We start from the raw sequence: 27,784 nt of genomic DNA on the forward strand, positions 1-27,784 counted from the left end.
ACAAAATTCCAGCAAAGAACAACTCCCCCATCCCCTTTCCCTCTAGATCCCCTGACTACATGAGGACTCAGTTTAAAAACTTGGAGAAACGAGTGCTGTACATGGCCCAAGAAACCCGTTTGTAGTACTTTTCCTGTAGCATCTTAAAAGTACTGTGTCAAGGCAATACTGCCTTAATCTTTTTATTTTACATTTTGATCTGCATCTGTTTATGTTGGCAGGAAATCTTTCCCTTATGAAAAACAAATACCGGGCACGTGCAATAGTATAATATATACATATAAATATATTTTAATACTTGTGGACAAAATGTTACAAGTTGTTTGAGAACAACAAAATCACCAATGTCTTCCATTTTGAGATGTGTATAGTTCCATAAGCATTAGTGCTTTGTAGCAAAACTGTAGTGCCATGTTAGGATCAGTGCATGAGCCTAGTAGTACTTTTTTTACAATTTCAGAGTGACAAATTAACAAGGCTGATGGTGTAATTCATAAGAAACTGACAAGATTATGGTTATGGGCTAAGGATGCAGTGTCCTTTCTAGGCAATGATAGCATATATTGGTGAATAAAATCAGTAGCATGAGGAGTGCATGGATCTTGAATCTGTAAGCAGGTAGAAGTGCACTTCAAGGAAACTACAGTTGAAACAGTCCTTAACAAATCCTTTTTTGAGCAAATAATATTTTGCTGCAATGGGAAAATTCACTGATCTCTTGGACTAAGAAGTTGCACAGATTTAAGTGTGCATAAAGCTAATCTTTGCCACAACATGTTCTCATAAAATGTCCCTCATATATGACTGTTCTCCATTCAGAAGAGCCTATAAACTCTTACTCAGTTACCCACTAGTTGCATATTTGCTCATAAGTATCCTTATGTTAGAGCAGCACATCATCTATCAAGTTGAAAAAATGACTAAATTACAAATAATAACACTGCTACTACTATTCAAGATTGGTAGTATTCATTTTTGAAAGCAAATGATTCTCATTTTCCTACTTCCATAGAAAGCACCTGAAGGAGTTTGCTGTTTTAAAATTTTTTAAATCATTGCAGTACAACTATTTGGGTCACTAAGATGTCTCCCTGCTTATATTATCAATTTGCTTTTAGTTCAAATAAGTGAGATCAGCAATTCAGGCACCTGATTTTTCTGTGCAGATCCTGTAGTCTGGACTGCTGTGATTCTGTTTTTAGAAAACAACTACTTGTAGCTTAAAGAGGATACTGCATCTTTTTCTTGGTCTTGTCTGTAAATGGCTACCTTGGCGAGGAAAAAAATATTTCTGGTTTTGGTTTACCATTGGCTAAAAATTCATAGGAAACATTTAATTAACCACAAAACAAGAGATCTATGTTTAAAGGTCTCTGCCTATTCTCCCTTGAAATTTGGGAAGGTGGGTTGTTTACAAATGAGCAGTGAGGACCTGAGCTCAGCCAAGGTTCTGTTGGAAAGAAATGTATCTGTCCCATTGAATGAAATAGTTTTTAGTGCTTGGGAGAATCAATTGATGGAAAAATACCTCTGAAACTGGAATGCAAAATAGCACAGTATGTAGGGGGAAAGAATCCCTGATGCAAATAAAGCCATAAGATGACTTAATCAATAGAACTTTAGTAGCAATAACTGTTTGCATGTAATAGGAACTACTTGCATTAGCAAGTATTGTATAATAGAATATATGGTACTAACCAAATAGGTTTGTGGTGCTCTGTGTTGCAGGGAGTTGCCTGACATGATGAGTTTCTCTTTAAAATGTTAGGAAATTCCTCAAAGGAAGTTGGCACTTGAATGCTTTATTGAGGAGCCTGTTTAAAACTCCTGCATAGCTCCCCCCCCCATTTGATGCAACTAGGGCAGAAACTTGTTGTGGTCATGGGCTAAAGATGCAGTGTGGATGAGAAAGTGGATGAACCCCTGTCCTCCTTGTCAATAGATAGCATGTAGTTGAACTTCTGGTGTGAAAGGGAACTCTTCAGAGACTGTGAACAGGGCCAGGTTCAACCTAAACATGCAATTTAGATTTGATTGTGGAAACTTGTTGCCATTACCTAAAGCTGGTTAGATGTGTCAAATTTTTGAGGAATGTTGGCAAGGTACAAAGCATCCTAGCACCTAGCAAGTGTTGTGTCTCCTGAAAATGTTATTTTTCTCTTTAAAAAATTTTTTAAAAACTTGTACGCCTGTTACGTGGTTTCACTCTTAATTATAAAAGCTACTTTTGAGTTTGGAAGCTTCTATTCTAGATGGGTATGCCTGGCAATCTTACCCTCACCACTCTATAGAGTGCAGTTCATACCTCTTTAAAATGCAACTTGCACTAACCTAGTATGCATGTAAGACCATGTAAACTGTAAGCCTAATATGTAACTGCCTTAAACAGGATTCCGCTGAAGTAGAACAGATTCATCTACAAGGTTGGGATGTATACTTGAAGGCTTTACCTTTATTGTTTTCCTTAATTGCAAGGAGTTATATCCCAGCTGGTGTGTTTCTGCCAATAGAAGGCTTTTGAATAGGGATTAAGGCTATTTTGGGTAGCTCCCCTTCCCTCAACAGCTGCCCATACTGTTCAAAGGGCCCACCAATTCTCCAGGTCAGATTTGAGTGGGAAGGAGGAATCACTGAAGAGTGCCTCAACCCTTTTTCCACTGATGGCTCCACTGTACTAAAGAGCCTTCCATAAGCAGAATATGGCCAGAGGGTAGCCAGTATCTACCATCAGTCTGATTAATACAGCCACGTGTTCAAGTGGATGGAAGAAGCCCATATTTTAAAAGTAGATATATATTCTGTACAGAACGACCCCTATATATTCATTCTGTAATATGAGCTTTACTAATGGTTTCCAAAATAATGTTTGAAATCTGAATTGAGGAGACTGTCCTTTATATGTGAAAAAACAGACAACAAAAACCTGTGACTATTTTGTTCACATCACAAAATATACAAGGCACTTTTTACTGTTTTCAAACAAACATGATTCTAGGGCTAAGGAAATTTGCACTTTGTTAACCATTCTGAGCAAACTGGCAGAATCCGAAAGGCGTATCTCGGCTATGCCACCAGTAGGACTTGCTTTGCTCTAAATTTATTTTGAGTTGCTGGTTTGCAGATACTTTTCAATTTGCAAAACTGGTGCTTGACTGACATAGTGCTGCTGCTACCCAATTTAATAAATAATGAGCTTTTTAGCTTGGTATCTGGATAAGTGTGTGAGCTTCATACATGCAGGATTTGCTGTTGTGGTGCTTAGTCAGAAACATTTAGGATGTGGTTAACTGTTTGAAGATGCTTGGCTATCTTGCATAACCTCATAATGGAGAGCTTTGCTGCCTAGATCTATAGAAATGAGGGGTTCTGTTGCTCTCCAGAGCAGCCTTTGCCAGCCTGGTGCCCTCCAGATGCTTTGTGCTGTAGGTCCCATCAACCCCAGCAGCACATCCAAAACAACTGGAGGACACCTGTGAGAGGCGGCTCCAACAAATTGCACTTAAGCAGTTTGCACCTCAGTAGCTGTGGTATTTAAACTCCTGAAGGTTTAGCACTGAAATTTGTTTCCATAAGCAGTTAATGAGGGGAAAGATCTTTCTATGAAGTGGCTCTTCATGGCACATAAGCAGCACTTGGGGTATGCATGGTGTATACACCACCACCTCGCTTCCATTTATTCTCCTAACAGCCTTTATTCTATCAGTGGAGAACAGGATTTCATTCTAAGTATATTAGTGCCATTCTTTATGAATGGTTGCAGGGGGCTCTTCTTTAATAGTCTGTCTCTATTCTACATGTGCACTAGTTTTTATGATAAAATCCCCCTTACTTGACTTCTCCCTTTTAGACCTTTTATTCTTGCTTTGCACTTTGAAGAACAGTAATTATTGAGCAGCACAATACATGGGTGCCAATAAATGTATTTTCCAAACAGGCTTCTGGGATATAGATGGTAAGTTTGCAAGTGGTAGCGTTGGATCTTTGCAACAGGATTTGGAGGCCTAAGCTGAACTGAATTTTTGTACCATGCTTTATTAAGTACTTGAAGATTGAGGGTGGGGATGGAAGAAGGACAAGGAGATTATGCCCTCACCCTGTACACAGAAAGGCAATGAGTTCTCCCTGCCCTGAAATGTAGAGGAATGGTCAGCTAAGTGGTGCTCCCCAAAGACTGCAAGAATAAAAGCTTAATAGGGTCTCTGCTGAACAAAGAACTCATTTGTATGAAAGGACTCTTATGACAGGAATGTGGAAAACAAAATACTAGAGAATGAGAATATGTCATGTGATGGGGCAGGGGAGAATGCTCCAAGGTGAAGATTTCCTACATAACTAGATGAGAAGGAAGCAGGTTTAGAGCTGGAGATTGGTTCTATCTGAAGGGGGGGGCAGGATGAAAGCATTCGAGTTTGATCACTTGCTAGTTGGTTTTAGATGGAATTGTCAACTTTCCCTAATTACAGCACAATGAACATTCCACAGAGTTTAGCATCTAAATAGTTGCAACTTATCTGTCCTCTGCCATCTTTGACAAACCCTTGGAAAGCAGATGAGGTTGTGAAACTCAAGTATGGAAAACATACATGGAAAATTGACAATGGCACAAGCACATAGGCTCACAAACCAAGTCTTTTATGGAGGTAGTATTCTAATTATGCATGATTAAGATGTCTAGTGTTATAGTTATTACCAGTAAATTGATATATGCATTTATACATAATGAAGCAATAGGAACTAATATACCAATAGCTTGAACTTACTGCTTTGATTCTCAGATTTTGATTTTAGAGAACATTCTGTCTCTTTAAAGGAGGCAGAATGTACAAATAAGAGAAGCATGACACCAAAACTGTGTATTTGAAAGAAGAATCAGCAGAATGAGCCCTTTTGACCTCTTACCAGGTTCATTGTGTTCCCTTGAGCCTACATAATATGAGCATGGTTGGTGGTAAGATGGGTTTCTTGGCTGCTGCAATTGTACAAATAAAAAAGGTGCAGAGTTTCAGAGTACAGAGAAGGCACTAGATGAACGCCAAATAGGGCAATAGCAAAATGTTGTATGTAGTAGGAATTTTCAGGTAACAAGAAGGAAGGAACCTGGATCACAACCTGTTGGCTGCAAATAAATGAGAATTTAGGTGCATGAAATCATTAAGCAGTCCTTACTCTTCAGGTATTGAGTTTAAATGACAGGTTCTCCTCGCCAGGTATCTCTCACCCTGTTAGGCAGCTATACCAAGATGAACTGGTTTCAGACCAGCATTAATATACCTTACAATAACTAATCTGAAAATGGCAAAGTTTTGCTTTAGACACAAAGCAAGTTAAAGCTTGCTAAGTAGGAGTGGAGCTTGCTAACTAGATTCAAGAGAGTAAATGGCACCCCCATAAAAATTATTGGTTTAGTTACAAAAAAAGTAAAAAGTGGGTGCATTTAATGGTAGAATATATATGCCGAATACATATTAAATATTAAGTAGAGGATGGTAGAAGCATAGCCCTTGTATCTAAACCTGGACTAGAAAATTATTTTCCTAATATGAAGGTGCTGCTTAAAATAAACACTGAGTTTAAAGTTCCTTAACTAGATTGTGGCTATACTAGTTTCTGCAGAGCAAGTTACAAACACTTCTTCATATCAAAGTTTGCTTTCTCATAGATCTGAAAAAGGATTTGTTATGGCAAATCTGCATTTTATGTTAGTGGTTATTTTCCCAATCATTTATTTTAAGCTTGTTATAGAGGCCATATTTTTTGCATTGCCAGTCTCAGTGATTAGTAGCTGCCAAATAGATGTATGAATATTGGAGACGTGAGTGAAGACTTGTAATGACATCAGTTTGACTTCCCCTCTGATTTCATGTTAACATGAAAAGACTCCATAGTATTGTATCATTGAATTGTTTTTCCCAAACTCTGTCCCTCTTGTAGGTTGTGATTTAGGGCTCTGCTAATTAATTTCTTCTTTCAGAGCAAAGAAAAGATTGTCTTTGCAAATGCATAGGATAACTGATCATAATAAAAGGATTGTGAAAGCTAGAGTCTGGGAAAATGTACAGAAACATTGTATAAATTTTAGAAGTAGGCTGACATTTTGTTAACTCACTTGAACAAGCAGAACAGACAAGGAAGGTATATGCCACTGCAAACTATTTACTCCCATTGCACAATTATGTAACAAATACCACAAATCTACCCCTGTATATATCTGAAGATTTCCAAAAGGCAGCTTGCTTTTATATCTATGCATCTTTTGGGGAGGGAAAGAGGGTGTTAAAATTATTCTTTTGACACTGTAAACAATAATTGTTCAAAACTGAACCTGGAAACTCTGCACCTGTATACAATTTTTTAGCAATAAAGCAGCATGGGCTGAGAATGCACTTAAAATGCCATTGTGTCATTTCTTCTAGGACGAACTCTTGAAACGATAGAAATGTAGGTTCACATATTTCAGTTTGCCTTCATTGTGGAGCAGGAGAAAGATGTTTAATCATTGCAAGCTTATATGATAGCGGTGAAACCCCAGCAGCTTTTTAGCACATCTGAGCCACTTCATACTCTCATGTATTTCTCAACAATTATGTGATTGGTTGCCATGTGTTTTGCAGTGCCTCTTCTCCCTCCTCTTCCCAATACAGTGGTACCTCGGGTTACAGACGCTTCAGGTTACAGACTCCGCTAACCCAGAAATATTACCTCGGGTTAACTTTGCTTCAGGATGAAAACAGAAATTGTGCTCTGGCGGTGCAGCGGGAGGCCCCATTAGCTAAAGTGGTGCTTCAGGTTAAGAACAGCCCTCTGGAACGAGTTAAGTACTTAACCCGAGGTACCATTGTACAGGGCTTTAAGTTTTTTTCTGAAAACTTATCAGGTGGTGAAACGAATAGGAAAGTAGTGCCATCAAACATAAGCTAACCGGTCAGTCCATTCTGTCAAATTTGTGTCTACACCATTTAAACAGCACTGGAATGCACATTCTTACATTGGACTTGAAATTGTTTTTATTGTTAAATTGCTTTGAGATGTTTCATAGGAAGCAATTCATAGTTAATAAGAGATACAGAAAAGCCTTTATGTAGGCTGCCTCATATCTGTACAAGTTTCCTAACCTATGCTCCACCTTTGGTAGTTTAGGCAGCATTTTAAAAACCCTGTTGTTAGCATAGAATTCAACTGGTGTTACAGTTAAGAATTCAAGTTTGATGAAATTTTAATAGTTTTTAAATTGACACTTTTAGTTTACACAACAGGTTACTGGGTAGACGGAACTGTCTCAAGCCAAATTTAAAATAAAATGCTGAATTGAAGCCACCAACAAAACTGTACAAGCTGTACATTTCCTCTAAACAGAGGCTGCAAATGCATTCACTGTATAGTTTAGGATAGTATTAACAGATGCAACAATTCCAAAAAAATCCAGGCAGAACTATATGTGCACATATAAAAATATAGCAGTTCATATGCTTTGTGTAATCCATTTGCCAGTCAAAGACACACTGCCATTTTCAAATACTGTACAACCAAAACAGTGGTTGTGTGAAGACAAGTTACAACCTCATGTTCATCACAGCCAAATGCAGATATGTGACTGCAGAAATTCTACCAGTTAGTTGTTCAACTTCTTCCTTGTTCCCCCAGATGCTTGGCCATGTAGTCTTGCTTTGTAGATCTGCTTATCAGACATCAACTTCTGCTGGTTTCTTTCTTCGAGTTTCTCAATCAACCGTTCTATCCGTATGTGCGCTAAAACAAGGTTCTCCTTTAACTACAAAAAATAATAATCACCAAGCTTAGATAAAATGAAGTGATGCAGAAAACCAATTATATCAGCCAAATCTTTTGTCAGTGAAAACAAAAAATTGTCCAATATTTTAAGTCCAGCGATACACCTTGTAGCTATGCATTTGAGAGGCATCTCTGTTAAAGGTGTGGGAGAAAATCAACATTGCACCAAGGCTATTCTGTCAGGTCAAGCATTTTGGCTTGCTAGATGAATCAATCCCCTTTACCTGTTTCGGGTGTTCTCTCAACCATTGACCCAATTATAGAGGGCACAGGGGAAGGAGGGGGGAACCCCAGTGCACAAGCAGAAGTCCTTGTTCAGGGTATCTCTCATGTATCTTGGGAAAGTGACTAGGGCAGCTGAGCGCTCCTTCATGATAACTCTCCAAACTTGATTGGCATGAACCCAGCATGCTGACAACCGATCCTTCAAGAATCGTGTAAGACAGTTTGTCATGTGCAAATTTGGTTCCACTTGCTCCTCACCTTTTAGCCCACCTCACTGGCCTCAGATGAAAGCTGGTACTGTCAGCTGTGTAGTTTGACAATCATACTTGGGAAGATTTAAGCTCAGATAGGTCCCCTGTGGCCTACCATAGCTGTTTGCTAGCACGGTCAAGGGTTGCTCATCCCTGATTTAAACAGTTCCACTTGATCTAAAGAAACAATGAAGCTGTACAGGGCCTGTTCCAAACCTCTCCAACTGCACAGAATCCACTGCAGCAGCTATTTCATTTGGCATTTGGGTAATGGCAGAAGCCTCAGAATATGTGAGAGGAGTCCACAATGCAGTTCCTACCAGAACTGGGGCAACATTAATGCAGGAAGAAGCCACGCTGTGGACTCCTCTTTTATAGCACAGGAATTCTCCTGTTTCCTCGAGTGGCACAGGAAAGTCAAGCTGGAACAGCTCCTATTTGTCTCAGATAAAGTGAGGACACACTCTCTGAATATCTTATTAGTAGAGTATACTATATTTGCCTTTGGTATTCGGCTGCCGAATGTGTTCATGTGCTCTTTGGTTTAAATGAGCAAAGGACTGCATTAAGCTCAATTTTATGGACTGCTTGTTTTGAAAAGCTTGTTTATGAGAACAGGATGCTGTAGTTAGTTTCCAGAAAATATTTATAATCTAAACTGAAAAATGTTAATATTTTACCAGTTTAAAGTATAAATATTTTCTGGAAACTAACTACAGCATCCTATTTTCATACAACCATGTGCTTGAAAGAACAACCGGTGTTAGCTAAGTGTGCCTGGGAGCTATTTTTTCTATTTCACAGACTTGGAGGGTTGCCTTTGGTTTGCCAAGCCTCAAAACAGTTTGTGCCCATTATTATTACTAGAAAAGAGCCTGTGTTTCTATGTTCCATAAATGTCTGAAAGACTGCTCTGACTACTCCTTTTAAACCTCAGTTTAGTATATTGTGCAACAGTCTATAAGAGAAACCCAGGTTCAAATTCTGCCCTGTCAAAGACTATCAGCACAATTCTATCTATGTCTGCTCATAAGTAAGTCATACTGAATCGGTGATTTTAGTGGGCCTTATACTCCCAGGTGAATGGGGTTAGGATAGCAGCCTAAAAAAGTTCACAAGACGCTCTCTGTTGCAAGGGTTGCAAAGCTGATAAGAGCACTTAACATGTTTTGTAATGGTACATATTTTTGTACATTAGTCACATTTTTATCTGCCCAGTTCCCCTGTGAGAAGGGGAAAACAGTAGTTAACAAACACAAAATCAGAAGAACACTTACTTTCTGTACTTGTTCCTTTAGGCTCACAGGAGGACAGGTCATCATTGAGGCTTCAATTGTGGTTTTAGTTTTTAACAAGTAACTGAAAAACAGGTTAAAAGACAATACATTTTGAAATTAGCTGATCAGTCATAGGAATGTATGAATAAAGGAGAAGATAAACATAACTTATATTGCAATTTTTCAGAATATTGCGTTCACTTTTTTCAACATTTTATGTCTACTCCAGCAAGAGAAATCTAAATATTCAAAAGTGAAGATTATTAATAATAACAACCATGTAATAGTATTTTGCCAGCATCCTGATTTCAATGATTATATCCTAACGTGATATAATCTCCTGAAATTAATAGGTTTCCACAATCTCATACTGCAGTACATTTCAGATTCTTAACAATGTATTTTGAAGGACCTAATTATTCAATATACAACACTTATTTTATTTTCAAGAAAATAACTTCTCGCCTCTCCTGTCCCTTCCTCAAGTAGGCTAAACTTTTGTGGTCATAGATCACTTCTATTTTATAGCCAAGTTTTAAGCCCTTTCACACAGCATATTCAAAGGTCAATGCCTTATCATGAAGTAATACTTAAGCAGCCAATCAACAAGTAAATGTCATCCACTGAAAAGCACCGTCTTGAGCTGTGACAATACGGTTTCTCATTCACAAGTCAAGACACAAGACTGCATGATCATTGTTTAGCATAATAGCAAAGCTATTCAAATCCCAGGTCAGCTGTGAAGCTCACTGGGTGACTTTGGACCTGTACTTCCCACTAACCATATAATACTGGGCTGTTGGGAATCTAAACTGGAAGGGAAGCAGTCCCCTGAGCTCTTTGTAGAGGTGATGGGATAAAAAAGGGGGGGAACAATTAAGTGAAATCACCCTTAAGATCCAGAAAATATGAATGGTACTTTCCAGTGGCTAATTGAATAAATCTCCTAAACTTTTATTCCCACTGGAAAATTAGTTTTAGATCAGCTCTCATAACAGCATGGTGTTACTATTGGAATAGTTATTTTCAGTTGTATTCTGCTTCAGTTGTACGCCCAAACATTAGCTACATGTTGTGCTGCTGTAACTACCACAGCATAGTGTCTACAAATGATGCCATCAGCCAGTATCTCTTTTGGAAAAGCCTTTTTTAATCCTTTGCATGCCTTTTTATGAAACCTTCATATATAAACTTATACAGGATGTCTTGTATGTGTCAGTTTGTTACCCTTCGTTTTACTGGAGTTTATCTGTATGACTTAACCATCCAATCAGTTCAACATGCATCTGGACACTAACCATATGATGTTGTCCTTCAAAAGGCAAAAGAAGCCTCGCAGGTGAGCCAGAGGTTTTGAACAATAGAGTCTGAAACCTATTCCCGCTTTACATTCTCGACAGTACAACATGTTGTAGGTGCTGGGGAGAAAAGACCATGTGTGAAGTCAGCATTCCATAATCTGCTTTATGACCAAACTAGGGGCTTCAGACACCATAAGCAACATTTTTGGAATTTGCCCTAGAAAATCCAGAATTATTCAGTTATAAAAACCAAATTTAGAGTATGTATCTTTCCATTAGTAGATAGCGGGCATAGGCAAACTCGGGCCTCCAGATGTTTTGGGACTACAATTCCCATCATCCCTGACCACTGGTCCTGCTAGCTAGGGATCATGGGAGTTGTAGGCCAAAAACATCTGGAGGGCCGAGTTTGCCTAGCTTGGTATATAGCTTCCAAATTTACAGGGGAGAGGGGTGTTGCAAAAACCTGTATGAACATATTCCTCGTGATAAGAATGCAGCATGGTTTCCTTACTACAGAATATGCATCCTTAAACAAAATATGCTGCATTCATCCAAAATATTTACAAAGAAGTCCTATGGGGGCAGCGGTGGGAGAATCCAAGGTGGAGGAAAAACCAAATTGAAAGCTCTGCAGAGCTGGTAGGGCAGAAAATTGGGGTGGGGAACAAGGAGGATGTTTCTGAATTTCTTCTTTCACTGGTTCCCATAACATCTTATTGTTTTCACAGTCAGAAAGCTAGAGAAGGCAGAAACCCTTCTCTGCCCAGATCTTTCTCTATCTATACTCTTTTAGGACCCCAGGATACCCGCCCCAGGAAACAAAGGAAAGAAGAGATGCAAAAAGAGCCATTTCTCGGAGACAAAGGATGCTCATTGGGAATGAAATAAACATTTACTTAAGCCAGGCATTTTATTTTGAAAAAGTACTAAAAAAAACAAGTCTGGCAAATAAAGTATTATTTATTTCATTAGCCACCTTCCCCAAGTCACATGCAAATAAAACAAAAAGGTGGCATAGGGTTCCAAGATATGCTTGCTCTTCTAAGCATCTGATGTAGTACATTTTAATTAAAAAAACTACAACTCACCATCCTTTGAGGTCTCCCTCAATACAGACCATCAAGTTATCTTCCACTACAACATCATTTGTAACCTCTGAAAAGAGAAGCAGAGCTTTTGCAGATTGAATAAAGCTAAGCATTCATCAATGAATTACATTCAAACACTTTATTTCATTTAATATTTATTCAGGGACCTGTTAAGACACCTGTAAATTATTCAGATAGATCTCATAGAAACAATTTATTTTCATGCTTGAAAAATAAGAGATGGCTAGTGCTAGAATCACTGCAACATGCACTTTAGGTTTAATATATATTATTACAGGCATATTTAAATTGGTACTGAAGCATTTTACACAAGCTAAGATCTAAATTTAAAATGTCACTTTCAGAAATCATAGTAGAAAAGGGACTCTCATTGAAGATTGCAAAAGTGGATTCCTGTTATGATAGAAATTAATGCTGTACTTTGGAATTCACACCATTCTTTATTTAGATCATGGCTTGTTGTTGATTTATTTAACATCAGTTAAGATTAATATTAACATTGGTTAAGATGGCGTGCTCTGGTCCATGGGGTCACAAAGAATCGGACACGACTAAACAACAACATTAACCAGTTTATTGGTTTGGAAATGAAAGCTTCTGAACTCCTTGTGGCTATGCCACATGAGGGGAAGAGGCGGGAATCACCCCAACAGAAGGCTCTCCACAGCTTATTCACATCACACTAAATTGGTTTAGTGTGTGAATGTGGCCTTCTCAGCCTCAGAATGGTTGTGGGAGTAAGGGCAAATAGAGTGTCATATATGGCCTGCGGTCTACATTCATGCTTGGCTAACCCTGTAGGGTCTCTCTCTCACACACACTCTATATATATATATATATCTACTGCTGCCAATACTGGCAAGGTCTCATGGAACTACATCATTTTTGTTTTTTAAATGTATTTTTATTGCTTTTATTTCTTATGCATTACATTTCAGTTTGAATTACAAGAAAATACAACATAAGAAATGAAAGCAATCAAAATCAAACAGTACCTGGCAGAAGACATCACAGAAATCATGAGCCACGACCAACATTTTTCAAGTGGCGGGGGCGGGGTGGGTTTGACCATCGGCTCAAATCTTTTAAATTCCATGTTTTGAGCTTCGCACGACCCCTACACGAATGTAACAGGTGTAATGATAACCCGTGTACATTGCCACGTGCGACAACAATCCTGCGTGTATTTAGTTGAACATCTGTGCAGCCTGATTGATGAAGAGCCCGGTGTAGCTCGAAAGTTCGCGCCTTTTCTTTTTCTAAAGAAAAAAAAGCGCCTTTCCTTTTTCGCTCCGAGGCTGCCAACCCAACACTCAAAAGAGTGCGACCCACTCACTGAAGCAAACGAGAAGGCGGAGCTTCTCCTCCTGGGCGCAGAGATGAAGCGAGTCGCCCAGCACCGAACGGCAACCGCGGCACTGGTAAAGCACGCAGTCCTCCAGCCTGAGACTCCGGGAGCCCGGAAGCCGCTCCCCGGGGTTCTCCGGAGGCTTTGCGCTTTGCTGACCATGGCGGCAGCTCTTCGTCCCGGGTTCCGCCCGATCCACCCTGATCACGCCTCCCAGTCGGGGCTCTTGGAAGAAAAGCTCCAGCTGCCGCCGCACGGCCATGTTGCTTCCCGCCAACTTTTCAAACCTAGTCCCCACCCCCTGGGGCGCCTATTGGGGCAGTCCCTCATGACGCTAGCAGGCTTTCCCCCCTCCGATTGGGTGCCGCTCTTACTCCTCAAGCTTTCCCCAACCAATCGCGTTTTCAACCCAAAGGGCGCTTTTGTTTTACCTCGGAGCGTGTGGAGAGCCGGAGAAGCCTTCGCGCCTTTTCGAAACAAGGGAACGAAACGGTGGTGGGGTTGGCTTGTTGTTGTTTTAATTATTTATTTATTTATCTATCCGGGGTTCCTATTGGCTAGGAGCCTCCTTCGAGCACCACCCACTTTCGCTTGCGGCTCGACCAATGAGACGGCGCGAGAGGTGATTTCGAAGGCGGCGCGGCGGGGAGGAAAGACGGCGAGCGCTGAGCGGGCGGGTTTGAAGTGCGGCGGTTGGAACGGTCGGTTGGATAGAGGCGAGCATGGAGGCTCCTTCCGCGCAGCAGCTGGAGGCGCTCAAGTACGGCGAGCTGAGGCGCCTGGCCAAGAGCGCGGGGCTGAAGGCCAACCTCAAGGTGCGGGGGCTGCGCGCAGTGAGGCGGCGTTGGGGCTGGGGGGGGGGGCGAGGCGAAACGTGAGAGGGCCGTTTTTCGGAACGAGAGTCGTTTTCGGCACACAGGTCGGGTAACATGGCCGCCGTTCTTTAGCCGTCTAACTTGCCTTGTGAGCCTCAGAGGAGCTCGCGCGCCCAGGACGAGCTAATTAACTTGACACAAGCTATAGCTTAGGGCCCCACTCTCTTGGGCCCCTCCCTAAAAAAATGAAAGGAAAGAAACTTGGATTTCAAAAATATAAGATAAAAAACCAAATAAAATAAAACCTACATGCAGCAACAGTGTTTTGTGTTGTGTATGGACCAATTAGGTTCCTAAATTACCATATAGCATATATTCAACATAAAAAACAGCTACAATTTGTTGTTGACAAAGGACAGCTGGACATATAAAGGCCCCCGCTTACCTTCAGTTGCTTAGGGCCTCATCAAACCTAAATCTGGCCCTGCAAACACTAGTGGCCAAAATTGGGGAAAGTATATTTCTGAGGTTTGACCGCTCATAACACCACCTTTTTTTCGAGCAATACCGTAAAATTATGTATCAATGGAAAGATAATTTAATGAAGAATATAATGTAACAAAGTTTGTTTAGTTATCTGTATTCTATCAATACAGTTCTATCAGCTGAAACGTTAAATCGCGACCTGCTCATGCACTGACGCGGCACTGTGGGTTGCGAACGTGCATGGATCGCATTCGCTACCCGAGGTTCCACTGTACATCGGAGGCACTAGTCCATATGAACTGTGCCTGCTCAAGTTGCCTAGTCAATTTGAAACGGGCGCCCTACTCAAAACAATTATGCCAGAGGGCGATCTTTTCTAGATTGCTTTCCTGTGGTGCATTTAACTGGCCGCAAACAAACACCAACTGGCACCAGCTTTGTAGCGAGTGCTTCTAGATAGCTTTATTGTGGGATCAGGGCTTACCCGTTGCACCCCTTTGTATACAAATTGGGTTTGGCTTTTGCTGTCCAACTCCCCAAGGATATTCAAGTGCCCTGAGTCCATGATGGGTCAGAGAAGAATAGCCCACATACTTTCCATCAAGTTCTGCCTGCTGTTGTGAACAGCAAGTGGTGGAACAGCAGTGAATGTTATCACTACAAAAACAGTGTATGGAAGCTAATGTGCCAAAGACACAGAAAAATCTGGTCTGAATGACTTCTTTGTGATATTAAATATCCTTTCCTAGGAGCACCCAGTATGTTCCTCTTTCTCAAATACAGGATCCCCAATTCTGTTAGCTGAACATAGCAGTGAAAGACTATGTAACCTATTTCTATACCTAATGTTTTGCCAACTTGAAAAGACTGCCCATTCTTATTACTCAATATAATCTATCAGTATAATCTATCATGACATGTCTATTTAATTTAAAGTGACTTATAATGGTGTATTCTCTAATTTTATATGAAAAAAACCTGGTGAAATGAAACCTTGTGTACACTGATCTCACATTATTCTGTAACTGTTTTGTAGGCAGACAAGTTGTTACATTTGTTGAAGCAGCACTTCTTTGCAGCAGTAAAGGAAAATGGAAGTATGGTAAGCACAAAATATATTTTGCCTATCAATTTCTGTGTTTTTCATTGCCTTTAAAACACCCTGCTCACTTGTTAATTATGCATATGCTGGCACAGAAGTGATTCTCACCTGATTTTTATCAGAATTATTCTTGGGGTATAAACTGTAAGCCATTTTCTGAAATCACCAAATAAGTGATTGAGTTTCAGCTAGGTGGGAAAATCTCCCCATGTTGCTTCTTCAATGTTTACAAATAATTTGGAAATAAGGATGTGGTCCAATTTGCTTGGTACAGGTAAACAAAAGAAGCTTATCTACAGATACAGATGAGCTGGACAGCAGTCAAAGGCTTGTAAACGAGTCCATGGTGACTAAAAGGCGTAGAAAACAGAAATATGATGATACACAGGGAAACCCAGAAGGAAAAACAGAACTTCCAGAGAAAGAGGTGACTTTATGTATCATTGAGTCTTTGTATTGTAAATATTTACCTGCTGCTTTTGGAAGTTTATACTGGTATTTTGTGCTTTTGAAAAGCGTTTTATATGAAAAGGCTATAGTGCTTTATGCGATGATCAAAAGGTAACAACATTTATGAGTTGTGTGTACTATGTCCTTCAAAAAGGTGTCAAGAAATGTCTGATCCTGAACCCTGTATAAATTAGGTTATGAATATGTTACTTTGTAACATTGTTAGTTATTGGGTGCAAAGAACTATTCAGTGTACTCTCCAGCTTTTGAAATCCATGTTCTGATCTTTTGCCTGTATATTTACAGGCATGCATTGAAGCCCTAAGGCTTTCTTTTACTGTTCTACTGTAGCAGGAAAGCAAAATGCTTATTTACAAGTTTAATTTTTTGAACTTCAGATTCTGACAGAGGTGACAGAATGTGAAGAGGCCCAGGAAGTTGAGTCCAGAAAAATGCTGAAGACCAGCCAAAACAAGTGTCTGTTGAACAGTGGAACTGTAGAAAATTTAGTAGATAACTCAGATACTGAAGATCAACAAAAAGAGAAAAAAACCAGAAGAAAAGGAGGTAAAGTAACTTGTACTTTTAAGTAAAATGCTTGTTTTGTACTAGTTCAGTACAGTGGGGGGGGCAAGCTGTTGTCTGTATTTTCACACTCAGTAAAATCTAGGATTCTTGGGAGCTGAACAATAGTTTGTAGACAGTAAGATTCAGGGGCAGCAGTGTGCAGTCTCATGAAGGGTCTAATGTGAGAAGACCTTTAATGTACCATGTCATCAGCATGCTCAACAAAATCGCCACTGCACAAAGTCATTAGTAGAAAGCCTTAGCAAACATTACACTCATATGAAAGATTATCTGATGGAAACTTGAATAGCTAAATTTGTCCTGCTTAACTTAAGAAATATGAAAATATTAAGAACAGTTTGAAATTGTAGCACTATTGTTGCCCAATAATTTTCAAGTTTTCTCCCATATCTGTTTCCATCAGGTAGGATTCTTGTGGATCCTGTCTCTGAAAAGAAACCTGGGAGAAAAGGATTTGCTTCTACCACACCAAGTAAGTAGCATTAATACAACTGACCTGCAATAGAAGGATAAAATATTAACCTATTTGTACATGAATCTAAATGTTTAAACGTGCAGGTGCTTTTTTATCCTTCGCTTTGTCATTTGTTTGGCTGTTAAATCACACTGATGTGCTTATTTTAAAAAAATATGTGGGAAAGATTTTTATGGAAGAATTTTGCAGCAAATCTTCAGAGCCACTGATATGGTAACCAGCAACTATCCTTGCAGTTGAATTCCTCGTCTTGACTACTGAAAAGTATCTTATGTGACACATTGATGCTTGCTATTTCTGTTTTGCCTTCTGTGTAACAGTTCAGATGGAACTCACACAATTCCATGTATGTGGGATTTCTTTGTGCAAAGGGTTTTAACCAGAACAAAACATCTTTTGAAGGGCATTTGAAGGCTGATATGTAGAGGAGCATGGGGAGACTTGGAAATAAATTTAAAGCTTCATACTAATGAGTACAGCAATAATAATAATAATAATAATAATAATAATAAACTTTTCTTTTTGATGTACTAGTATTCTGCTTATATTTCATATGTACCAGCTCATTTTCTTGAGTTGCATCTGCTACATGTGCTTGCATCTTAAAATAACCATGCTTTCTTACTCTGATAAGCTGTAATAAATGTGCAAATACAGTGGTGCCTCGCAAAACGAAAAACATGCAAGATGAAAGGGTTTTTCGGTTTTTGCGTCGCTTTGCAAGACGATTTTCCCTATGGGCTTGCTTCGCAAGACGAAATTTCTTGCGAGTTTTTTTTCCTTTTTCTCAAAGTTACCACAAAGGCGAGCTCCGGTCGCGCAGCCGAGGGAAGCCCCGCTGTGGGTCGTCCAAAGTCAGCCCAAGCATGCCACTCACCTAAAAGGCATGGAGAGACGGAGGGAGTGCGCGAGGATCCCGGTGCAGAGGAGGCTCCTGCAGCAAAATAAAGGCAGTCGGCAGCTGGAGGGCTCCAGGACCCAGTGCTGCAGCGGGGCCGTCGATGGCGTTGCCGGAGACTCCTCCCTCTGGGGCTCGCTCGCTCCGCTCTGCAGAGCGCTGCGCAAAGGCGCGGCGGGACAGGTGTCCGGGGATGCTTTGGCTGAGCGCGCCCCGGGATCGGAGGTGCGGGGTGCCTGCTGCAGATCTTATCTTCCGGGTTCGCTGGGATGGCAGCGGTCGGGGCTTGTGTTATGTAAGCGCGTCAGGAGGGACTGCTTAAGAGACCGGACAAGGCTTATGCAATGGCCAGATGCTCCCTAGGGGTCGAGGCTTGCAGTTGCGGGAACGAGTTTATACCTGTAGCCGTTAATAGCCGTGCTTCGCAAGATGAAAAAACCGCAAGACGAAGAGACTCGCGGAACGGATTAATTTCGTCTTGCGAGGCACCACTGTATTTCCAAGTTTTCCCATGCTCACAGGTAACTGTCCATGAAGACACTAATATCTGGTACAAATCCAACTGATTAATACATGCTTCCATGACATTACATGCAGATAACCTGTAGTTACTGGCATGTTAGAGAGGGAAATGTGAGGAAACTGTCAAACTCATACTTCTAGAACATTGCTGTGAAAAAGCAAAATTCAAGTTTTGACATCTGAAAACATTTGGAGATTACATTTTTACATACCCAGTTAACAGTTCTCTTAAGCTACTGTTTGTTGTATACTGTACCAAAACTTAGAGGCACGAATGATATTCTATGCTGCAAACATAAATGAGAAATCAAAGCTTTTCAGCATTTGTGGTAGACTTGTTATTTTCTTAAAAATATTACTCTGATTTATCAGCATGAATAACAATAAGGAAGATCTCATGAATCTGATATTTTTACTGACATTCATGAAGCTAAAAAATAGATGTCAAAACCTTGGGTGATAACAGAAGCAGGAATGGTTTGTGCAAATACTGAACGAAAGAGACTTTACAACTAAAAATGGGAGAATAAATTTAATAAGGGTACAATTACAGATAATTAACACAATGCTAAAGAACTAGAGGAGGAAGATAGCTGTCACTTTAATTTTTTAAAATGGCAACTTTATTTCGGAAGCAACAAAGCACCTATTCAAAACAAATGTCTGTTCATGTATTGAATCCACTATAGAAATTCAGCAGTAAATCTTGTTATACATATTTGTATCCAGTGCTGCACAAGTGGAGTTACACTCACACAATGATATTTCGCCTTCCTCCTCTGTTCATCCACAGAATCTTCTCTGGAGCAGATGTTCTGGTATGTGGGGTGGGGCTGTATGGGGCAGGAGAAAAGGAAGTTACTGTGCAAATGGAACAGCAATGTTGGACACAACCTTGTAAAGTTACTATTTGCAAATAGAATAGCAATCCTTGACTCCCAACTGCAGCAGTCTGCTGCATTTCTCTGCTGGGTGCAGATAAGGGAACTGAGTGCTCCATTTCTCTTCTAGCACACTCACCTGCATGATTCTTGTTGATTTATAGGGGGCTGCAAACTAGCAATTAAATTGGTATGTGTACTTTTAAAGAAAAATATTGGTAACAATGTTCTTTTTAATTCTGAAGACTTTAAGAAAATTCACGAGGCTCAGTTCAAGAAAATGCAATCTATTGATGAATACATTGAAAGGAAAAATAAAATGATTCGCAACTTCAGCAATTCAGTTAATGAGGTCAAGGTAAGGATTAACTTTCTCCACCCCACCCTATATGCAGAGTATTTAGAATGAAACCTACATTCACTCATAGTAATTAGGGTGCATGTCATAAATTTAGCCCTCCTTTCTTCCAAAGACCATCTCACCAATCATTCCCTGCGTACTGTGACGTTCTTTCATACATTGTATTCTGACCCACAGAGTAGCTTGGCCCATTCCTAATTGCCCTGCATTCCCCTTACCTTTCTTTTGCTTCTTTCTTTCTTTCTTTCTTTCTTTCTTTCTTTTGTTAGAGCCTCCTTAATCTTCAGAGGACATTCTTACCAGGGTTGAAACAAACTTGTCCCCATAAGTCTTGCGGAGATTGACTTTTTAAACATTTGTATTTTATAATCACCAGGTATTTCAGCATTATGACTGCAGGACTATTAAAGTATTCTGCGCTCCTACTCACTCCCCTCACCAACTCCACAATCACTCCAGCATCAACATCCTAGAGCTCCTTCCCACCCCATGCAGTGATAAAGCTCGCTTTTCATATCTCCAACCCCATTCAGGATAGAAGTCACTTCTATTCTGCAACCCTGCTTTGCACCAGTTTTCGCATTCACCCCCACGTCCATGCTGCCTCTTCCTTACTTTTTTATGCACGCTCCCTGCACACAGACCCACCTACATTCTCTTCCCAAACATTGCAGCTACTAATTACTCTTGTCTTCTGCCAAATTATGAAGCCACTATCCCCTCCTATTCAGTAGCCCCTTTTGTACCCCTACTTTTTTGTAGCCCCTTTTGCACCAGTTTTACCATCACCCTCTACCTTCCCCCATCCCTTTCCTTTTCTCAACTCCTGCTTGCACACAGACCATGCTTCAATGAACAGCATTGCATGAAGGTACTATGGAATATTTGAGGGCTCCACATGCATCCTCTATCTTTCTCATATTAGGCAGCTGAAGAATGGAAGAGGGATAAATTTGACTACACTATGAAGCAAGGGACACTGACATATTCCCCTTCATTTCCCTCAGTGCTCCTTCCACCACAGCACTGCAAATGCCCCATTTAAATCCATCCACTTTCATCTACTCCCAAATTCCTCCTCGGCAGCCTTCCCCTCCCCCCTCTGCCACTAGTGCCCTAAAATTGTGTTTCTCTCACAGTTACCTTTCTTTCTATTCCCCTCATTCCTCCAAATGCCACCTTTACCCCCACCCAATCCCACCTACCCCGTCCTCTTCTCTTCTCCACCTCACACACAGAAAGACTTCCCCTTCCCCACCAAGTCATTTACAATAGTGTCTTCTCCCTTTTCTCCCTCTTCCTCCTCCTGCCCCTGCTTTAGAAAGTTAGGAATCAGCCCCCGAAAACAACACAGAGGTGGGCTAGTGCAAATATAATTTAGATGTGAAAGTTTGCTAGGCATCATAGCCAATGTGATAAGCTAACAGCTTCAGATAACATTCCAATTGAGACCCACATGATCTCTGCCTGCTTTTCAGCAGGCAATGAAAATGTGGCTCTTTAGCTTAGGGCACTAGATACTGCCTGGTTTTGGAGTTTGGTTTTGTGTTTATCACTTGGTTTAACTTTGTAAAGCACTAAAATATCCTAATGGACTGAAATGCACAGAAGTATTGACAAATTAAACTTTAAAGCAATCATATTTTGAGGTTCATATACTGATTTCAGCGGTTTTTCATCTCCTGGTATAGTAGCTTTCCTAATGCCTGCCTAGGGCTCAGACAGACAGCAATAGGCAGTGTCTGCTTATGTCAATTTTTGTGGGATTTCTTATTTTGGCTAAAGCAAGCCATATTTGCTTTTAATTTGGCAATGTGTTCATCTTGGGGAACTAGAATAACTCCCATAGAAATGATACAGTTTATTTTCAAATGTTGGCAGATGCTGGCTCAGAAGACATCTCAAAACAGTAGTTCCAAGGTGAGAATAAATTATTGGTTTTCAGCTAACCTTAAAACTTTAATGATCCCTGACTTACTCCAAATCACCGTGCAGACTTGAAAATATGCTAATATCCCTCATATTTGCAGAAGCGTTCCAGTTCCAGAGGGTTTTTATTAAGCCCTTATCCTCAAAGGAATAAGCAGTCTGCTGTGTGTACTCCCGTAAACTTGCGACACTCACCACGCAATTCTTCTGGCACTGCAAACAAAAGCATTTTATCTCAAAAATCAATATTCAGCTCAACCTGCCTCTCTACCACCAAGATGAATGTCAGGTAAAGGCACTATAAGTAGCAACAGCTAATAAAATGTTAGTATTGTGAGATTGTGACATTTATAGAATGCTACACAGTTGAAGCATGTGTATATTTAATTACAACAATGGATGAAGGGTTGATATACACATCTAATAAACAAAATAAAAATAAACACTACTTTAAAAGATTGTGGGGGGTTAGTAGTTCGGGCTCTCTTGCATGTTTTCAGTGTTTATTTGGAAGAAAATTGATTTAAGGAATAGCTGAAACTCGACCATTAAATACTGAAAATAACTGTTTTGCTCAGATTCTCTACATCTACAAAGGATAACGAGCACAAGCGCTCCCTTACCAAGACGCCATCTAGAAAAACTCCTTTCCCGAACGTTGGTACCCCAGCCAGCCAGGAGAGCAATAAGTCAATAACTATGACAAATTCCAAAGGAAGTGCAACAAAGCATCAATCAGCAGAAATCCCAACAAACTCTGGTAACTGATGAACTTAATTTGCAAATAAACACAGTAGCAATTGTCTATACTTGATTCTACAAGGACGAGGTAATTCTTGCAGTGTAGGCATCTGGTGCAGAATCTGTGGGCTATTGTTGAATAGTCAGGATTGGGTTCTCTCAGTGTCTAAGGTACTGAAATAGCTACACTGATGGAGTGGGCTACAAGAAGGGAAAAATTAATTCAGCATGAAAAGCTGGAACAGCATTGCCCTCCAATATGCAGTCCAGTGTGTTATAAGTAAACTGTCTCTGGAGACAGGTCTTTCCTCATGCCTTCCTTGGTTTGTCTCTTGAAGCCCCATGTGGTGTCCTGTCTCGTCACTCTTCACCCCCTGCGACTCATATTCTTAATGGAAATTTTCTTTCCTTTAATAAATACTTGTCTAATTGAAAGGCATTCATGCTCCTTTGGAATAAAGGCAGTTTTATAGTGTAACTATATTTGTAATTTATTTGTTCGGTACATTAGATGACTGAAAAACTCAAGCCGACTTTTTAGTTTAAAAAAGAGCAACTTCATCTTTTTAACCTTTTGCTTTTGCTCCGGGGAGTTCAGTATTTAGTCTAATTACTACTAGAATCCAAATGGAAGTGTAAGGGTAATTGGTTTTTCATCAAATTTACAGCTCGGTCAAGCTTCTATACATAACTTCTATACACTTTCAAGCAGCAAACAGTTTAGCTGGTATCATTTGCTAAGTTTTACCTGCCCGTCACTGGTGTTCATATGCGGTCTTCTTTTAATAGCCGTTACGCCTTTCAAGTTTGAAGCCACCAGCGCAAAGAAACCAGTATTTGATCTACAAGCAAGTCTGTCAAGACCTCTTAGCTATGAGCCACACAAAGGTATTGAAAATTGGCATGCCAATATAGTTGCAAAATGTGTGTTTTCCTAAAATGGCCCCAACTTTCAGTGTACATAGAATCATAAATTTGTAGAGCTGAAATACACCACAGGGTCATCTAATCCAACCCCCTGCAATGCAGGAATCCTTTGCCAAACATGAGCCTTGAACCTACGTCTCTGGGATTAAGAGTCTTGTGTTCTACCGACTGAGATCATACCACTTGGATCAATAAATTTTATGTACATCATTTAGAAATCTTATTGAATTTGTCTTTTCTAAATCATATTGAAATGAGTTCATTCTTGATTTGTGAAGGCCATGACGCAGACCTTTAGACAAAGTAGAAAGCACTACCAATCCTAGGGATTTTTGCCTGTTATATACAGAGGTAGGGAAAGTGCATTTCTGTCTAGTTCTGTTAACTGCAAAGGATAGCAAGTAAAATAACCCATCTTGCAGCTTTTCTTGAATTCCTATAACAATTATGCTTTACTGTATTAGTACTGTTCGCTAGTTTCTCACAGAAGACATACAGTAGTTGTGTGAGTAAAACCCACTACTGATAGGCTTGAAAAAAGTTACCTGATCTAATCATTCCTTGATCATAAAATTCCATGTGTTCAAGCTTAGGTAGGTCAGCACTGATTTCTAGATGAATTTTGCCTTTCCAGAGTAATAATACACTGCAAGTAGTAAGTGCTAATGTGCAGACTGAAATTGGAATATACTTAATTATCTTCAAGTTCACTCAAACAATTTGTGCTATATACAAAAGCTAAATCTTGGTATATTTTCCTTCTATGTAAATATAGGAAAACTGAAACCTTGGGGCAAATCAAAGGAGAATCTCCAGTCTCCATGTTCACACAAGAGAAATTATAAACAGCCACTTCTTCAGACTAGGCAAGTATATGACTTAAGGCTGCCATACAGCCTACCATAAGCTGTTTTCAGATGTTGTGACTACTCTCATAACTTTACCTCACTTCACTTCACTCCACTCACATGTGTATGCTTTGGAAATCATAAAAGAGCTCAAACAGTGGACCAATCCTAGTATGGGCCACCTTACCTACCCTCTAGTAGCAATGTTGGCGGCCCCATGCCATCCAGTGAGGTCTCCTATAGACAAAGTAAGGATTTGATAGTTCTGCAATAAGACTGCTGTGTATAGAAGTGATCAAGCAAGCAGTGTCACACCTGCGGGCCATACACATGGCAAGTGAAAAGGGTTTTGTGCATATACTAACATACTTGGCAAAGTATTTTTATATTGTGGGTGGATGTTATGTATTACTTTACTTAAAATATTGCCTAACACAAGTATGTGCCTAACATACGGTATGTGTAGAAATTCTCCCCATGAGACGGGATACTGAGCCACTCGAGATCTCCCTCTCCCATGGATGAGCTCTTTGCACACATTAGTGTGCATGCCTTCTCACCCTCACAAAATATGCAGGGAGGGAGGTCTGGCCACCTTTCATAGGCTTTCAACTTAGGAAGCTCATCTGAAGTCACTTGATAGAAAACATTGAAAGCCCTGACAAAAGCAAAGGGAAGAACTTGATTTAAGAGAGGGACATGAAAATAGGTGATATACGTTTAAGTTTTAATTGTGTGAAGCATAAAAGACAGCGACAGGTCCTCAGGCACCCTTAGGTTGGAGATACAAATAATGAAAAGTGGTCCCCCATTAAGTAAGGGTTCCCCCTGAAGTGTACTCTTGGGTTGAGAGCTGAAACATCCGCCCCCGCCCCCCAATACTTCTGTCATTCTGCAGCATGAGGTTTGGGGCCAGCAGTACAGCTTGTGGATAGGGGAAAGGGAGGTATAAAATAAACCATAAGGTGTGTTGTTCATGGTGGGGAGCCCGCCCTGTGAAATGCCCTCCCATCAGATGTCAAGGAAATAAGCAACTATCCTATTTTTAAAAGACACCTGAAGGCAGCAGGCCTGTTTAGGAAAGTTTTTAATATTTAATGCTGTATTGTTTTTAATACTCGATTGGGAGCCATCCAAAGTGGCTGGGGAAACTCAGCCAGATGGGCGGGGTATAAATAATAAATTACTATTATATTACACACTCAATTTAAACTTGCTTTAGGGATGAAGGAAGGCCAAGTACTTCTGTCCTTGCAGGCCCCTGACTAATACTGCCCTTTAAAGAGATGAAACTGTCTTCAGTTTTCAAGCCTCCCATTATGCTACAAATAATCTTAAGTGGCAGCTGAAGCTACTTATCAGTATTAAAAATCTTGTATATAGTTTATGCAATTTAAACCCCAATCTGGATTGAAACCTTTCTCCAGTGTATCCAGTATTATTCTCAGAGCAGTCATTCAGAAATACAAATACTTGATTTCTAGGCTGAGCTAGCAAGTAGATATGGAAAGCAGAGAAGTAACTACAGCAATTTCTTATTTGCCTATCTTCTGAATGGGGTCATACTTATTTTCCCAAATATTCTCAAAGACGACTTAATTATTTCACATATGACTGGAATTCAACCATGCAACTTTATAGTCGAGTATGGTCCGTCCCCCGTCCCCCCCGAAAATGTAATGCCTCCTTCCAGATGTAAAAATGGATGCAGCAACAAAAGAACACTGAGCGGTTTGTCTTTACAGTGGTACCTTGGGTTAAGAAATTCGTTCTGGGGGTTTGTTCTTAACCTGAAACTGTTCTTAACCTAAAGCACCACTTTAGCTAGTGGGGCCTCCTGCTGCTGTGCCGCCACTGCACCATTTCGGTTCTCATTCTGAACCTGAGGTACTATTTCTGGGTTAGCGGAGTCTGTAACCTGAAGCGTATGTAACCCAAGGTACCACTCTATTGGCTTTGTGTACTTGTTAGCACTGGTGCATGAGTTAATCTAATATGTTATGTTTTGCTTACAGAGAAGAGAGGAGGGAGAGGCATGTCCAGGAAAGAAAACAGAGAAAAGACGAAGTGCTTAGATCCCGGAGAGGATTAACTGTTACTTAAGGCCAACTCAAAAATGACTCTGTAAACAGCATTTTTATTCAAAACATTTTCTTTCCTGTAAATACATTTACTTATTTCCTATGCAGTTATATTCTTAAGTCAATCTGTTGTCTTGTACAGAACTAGCTTCATCTAATGAGAAAATATAGGGCACTGGTGTCAGCTAATTCAGTTTTAACTATCTGAAAAGGGGTTGTTAACAGCTTCAAACCTGCAACTTGTAATAATTAACTTCTGTTGTGAATGTCTTCTCTAGATTCACTTACTATCTTCTGGAGTAGCTGAAAACTAAAAAATTATTCCAGCTGTGGACCAAAAAAGTGTATTGTATAAGATAAAAGGAACAAAATTAAGTTTTAGATACATTTAATTGAGTGTTTTTATATAACTTTGTTTTACTAATTTCATTAAAGCAATATTGTTGACAGTATGTTGTGCAACTTGGATAAAAGTTAATTTTAAATCAGTGAACACTATCACACAGCTCTGCCACCACAGCTATTCTCTACTGCTGTAGGTGCTCTGAACCTCAGTTAGCAACAACAATCGTTCATGTGGTGGTTAGCTGTATATTCTCTACAGCAAATGTTGCAAACCTTTTCAGATCCATGAACATCTTTTAATTTCTGAGTCTGCTTCTCTGTTTATTTTCCAGCTGCAGACCATGGGAAAGGTTTCAAATGCTACACTTTTCAGATGGCTAAGGGTGCATTTCCAAGTGCTATGAGGTTTCTAGTTCTGGCTGGCTGGGGTCACTACTCGCTTCCCTGCCATTGGCACCTCAGCACTTTTGGGGGATATATTTGTAGGGCAGCCATCTAGTCTTCTGTGTCTACATTTGTGAGACATTACAGAATTAATGCCTATTCAACTGCTGGAGCTTCTTCTGGTAGGAGAGTACTGCAGCAGGTACCAGTAAGAGTAGGGTCCATAGCTGGTCCCACTCATCTGAGTAGCTTTGATACATCACATCCAAGAATCCCCTCCCCTCTGCATGAAAATGTGACATTGGACCTCCTATAAAGGTCTATTTCCTGCAGGGGCAGGGGGACCCTATCCGCCCTAGGTTAGTTTGGGTCACTGGCTGTGGGTTGGACAAATTTATATATATTTTTAGTATTCTCTCAAATTGAGTACCCTCTAGTTCAGTTCAAAATTGTACTGGTTTTATACTGGACGTTCTTCCTCAAGTCTTGTTTTGCACGTTGTGTCTGAGCTGCAGTCCTTTTCTCCAAGGTTAACATTCTTTTCTTCCGAGCTGGATGACCTTGTCTAATTCACATATTTTGCCTGTGTAGCAAATTGGAGGGACAACCCATCTGAGGATCCACTCCATCCCTCATGGGAGGCCCAATG

The 27,784-nt window shown here is 40.2% G+C and overlaps 2 protein-coding genes across 4 annotated transcripts; one reads left to right on the plus strand and one right to left on the minus strand.

Annotated features, from left to right (window-relative positions):
* Positions 1-995: 995 nt before the first annotated feature.
* Positions 996-13,661, minus strand: OIP5 (Opa interacting protein 5). 2 transcript variants are annotated; one of them, XM_082241103.1, is made up of 5 exons: positions 13,291-13,643; positions 11,934-12,000; positions 10,840-10,959; positions 9,542-9,623; positions 996-7,768 (listed from the first exon to the last, which is right to left on the minus strand). In XM_082241103.1, exons 1-5 carry the CDS (start codon positions 13,562-13,564, stop codon positions 7,610-7,612), a joined length of 702 nt encoding a protein of 233 aa, XP_082097229.1. In that variant the 5' UTR covers positions 13,565-13,643; the 3' UTR covers positions 996-7,609. The 2 variants fall into 2 exon arrangements, with proteins under 2 accessions (XP_082097229.1, XP_082097230.1); XM_082241104.1 differs by lacking the exon at positions 10,840-10,959 and having other exon boundaries at positions 13,291-13,661.
* Positions 13,662-13,897: 236 nt separating this feature from the next.
* NUSAP1 (nucleolar and spindle associated protein 1) lies at positions 13,898-26,858 on the plus strand. 2 transcript variants are annotated; one of them, XM_082240647.1, is made up of 12 exons: positions 13,899-14,117; positions 15,640-15,705; positions 15,980-16,132; positions 16,554-16,722; positions 17,147-17,215; positions 19,765-19,877; positions 21,762-21,800; positions 21,911-22,098; positions 22,388-22,569; positions 23,340-23,438; positions 24,253-24,343; positions 26,341-26,858. In XM_082240647.1, exons 1-12 carry the CDS (start codon positions 14,025-14,027, stop codon positions 26,426-26,428), a joined length of 1,350 nt encoding a protein of 449 aa, XP_082096773.1. In that variant the 5' UTR covers positions 13,899-14,024; the 3' UTR covers positions 26,429-26,858. The 2 variants fall into 2 exon arrangements, with proteins under 2 accessions (XP_082096774.1, XP_082096773.1); XM_082240648.1 differs by lacking the exon at positions 21,762-21,800 and having other exon boundaries at positions 13,898-14,117.
* Positions 26,859-27,784: the final 926 nt, after the last annotated feature.

This window comes from Podarcis vaucheri, assembly GCF_965113315.1.
Source record: "Podarcis vaucheri genome assembly, chromosome: 1".
In the NCBI taxonomy this organism is placed as follows: Eukaryota; Metazoa; Chordata; class Lepidosauria; order Squamata; family Lacertidae; genus Podarcis; species Podarcis vaucheri.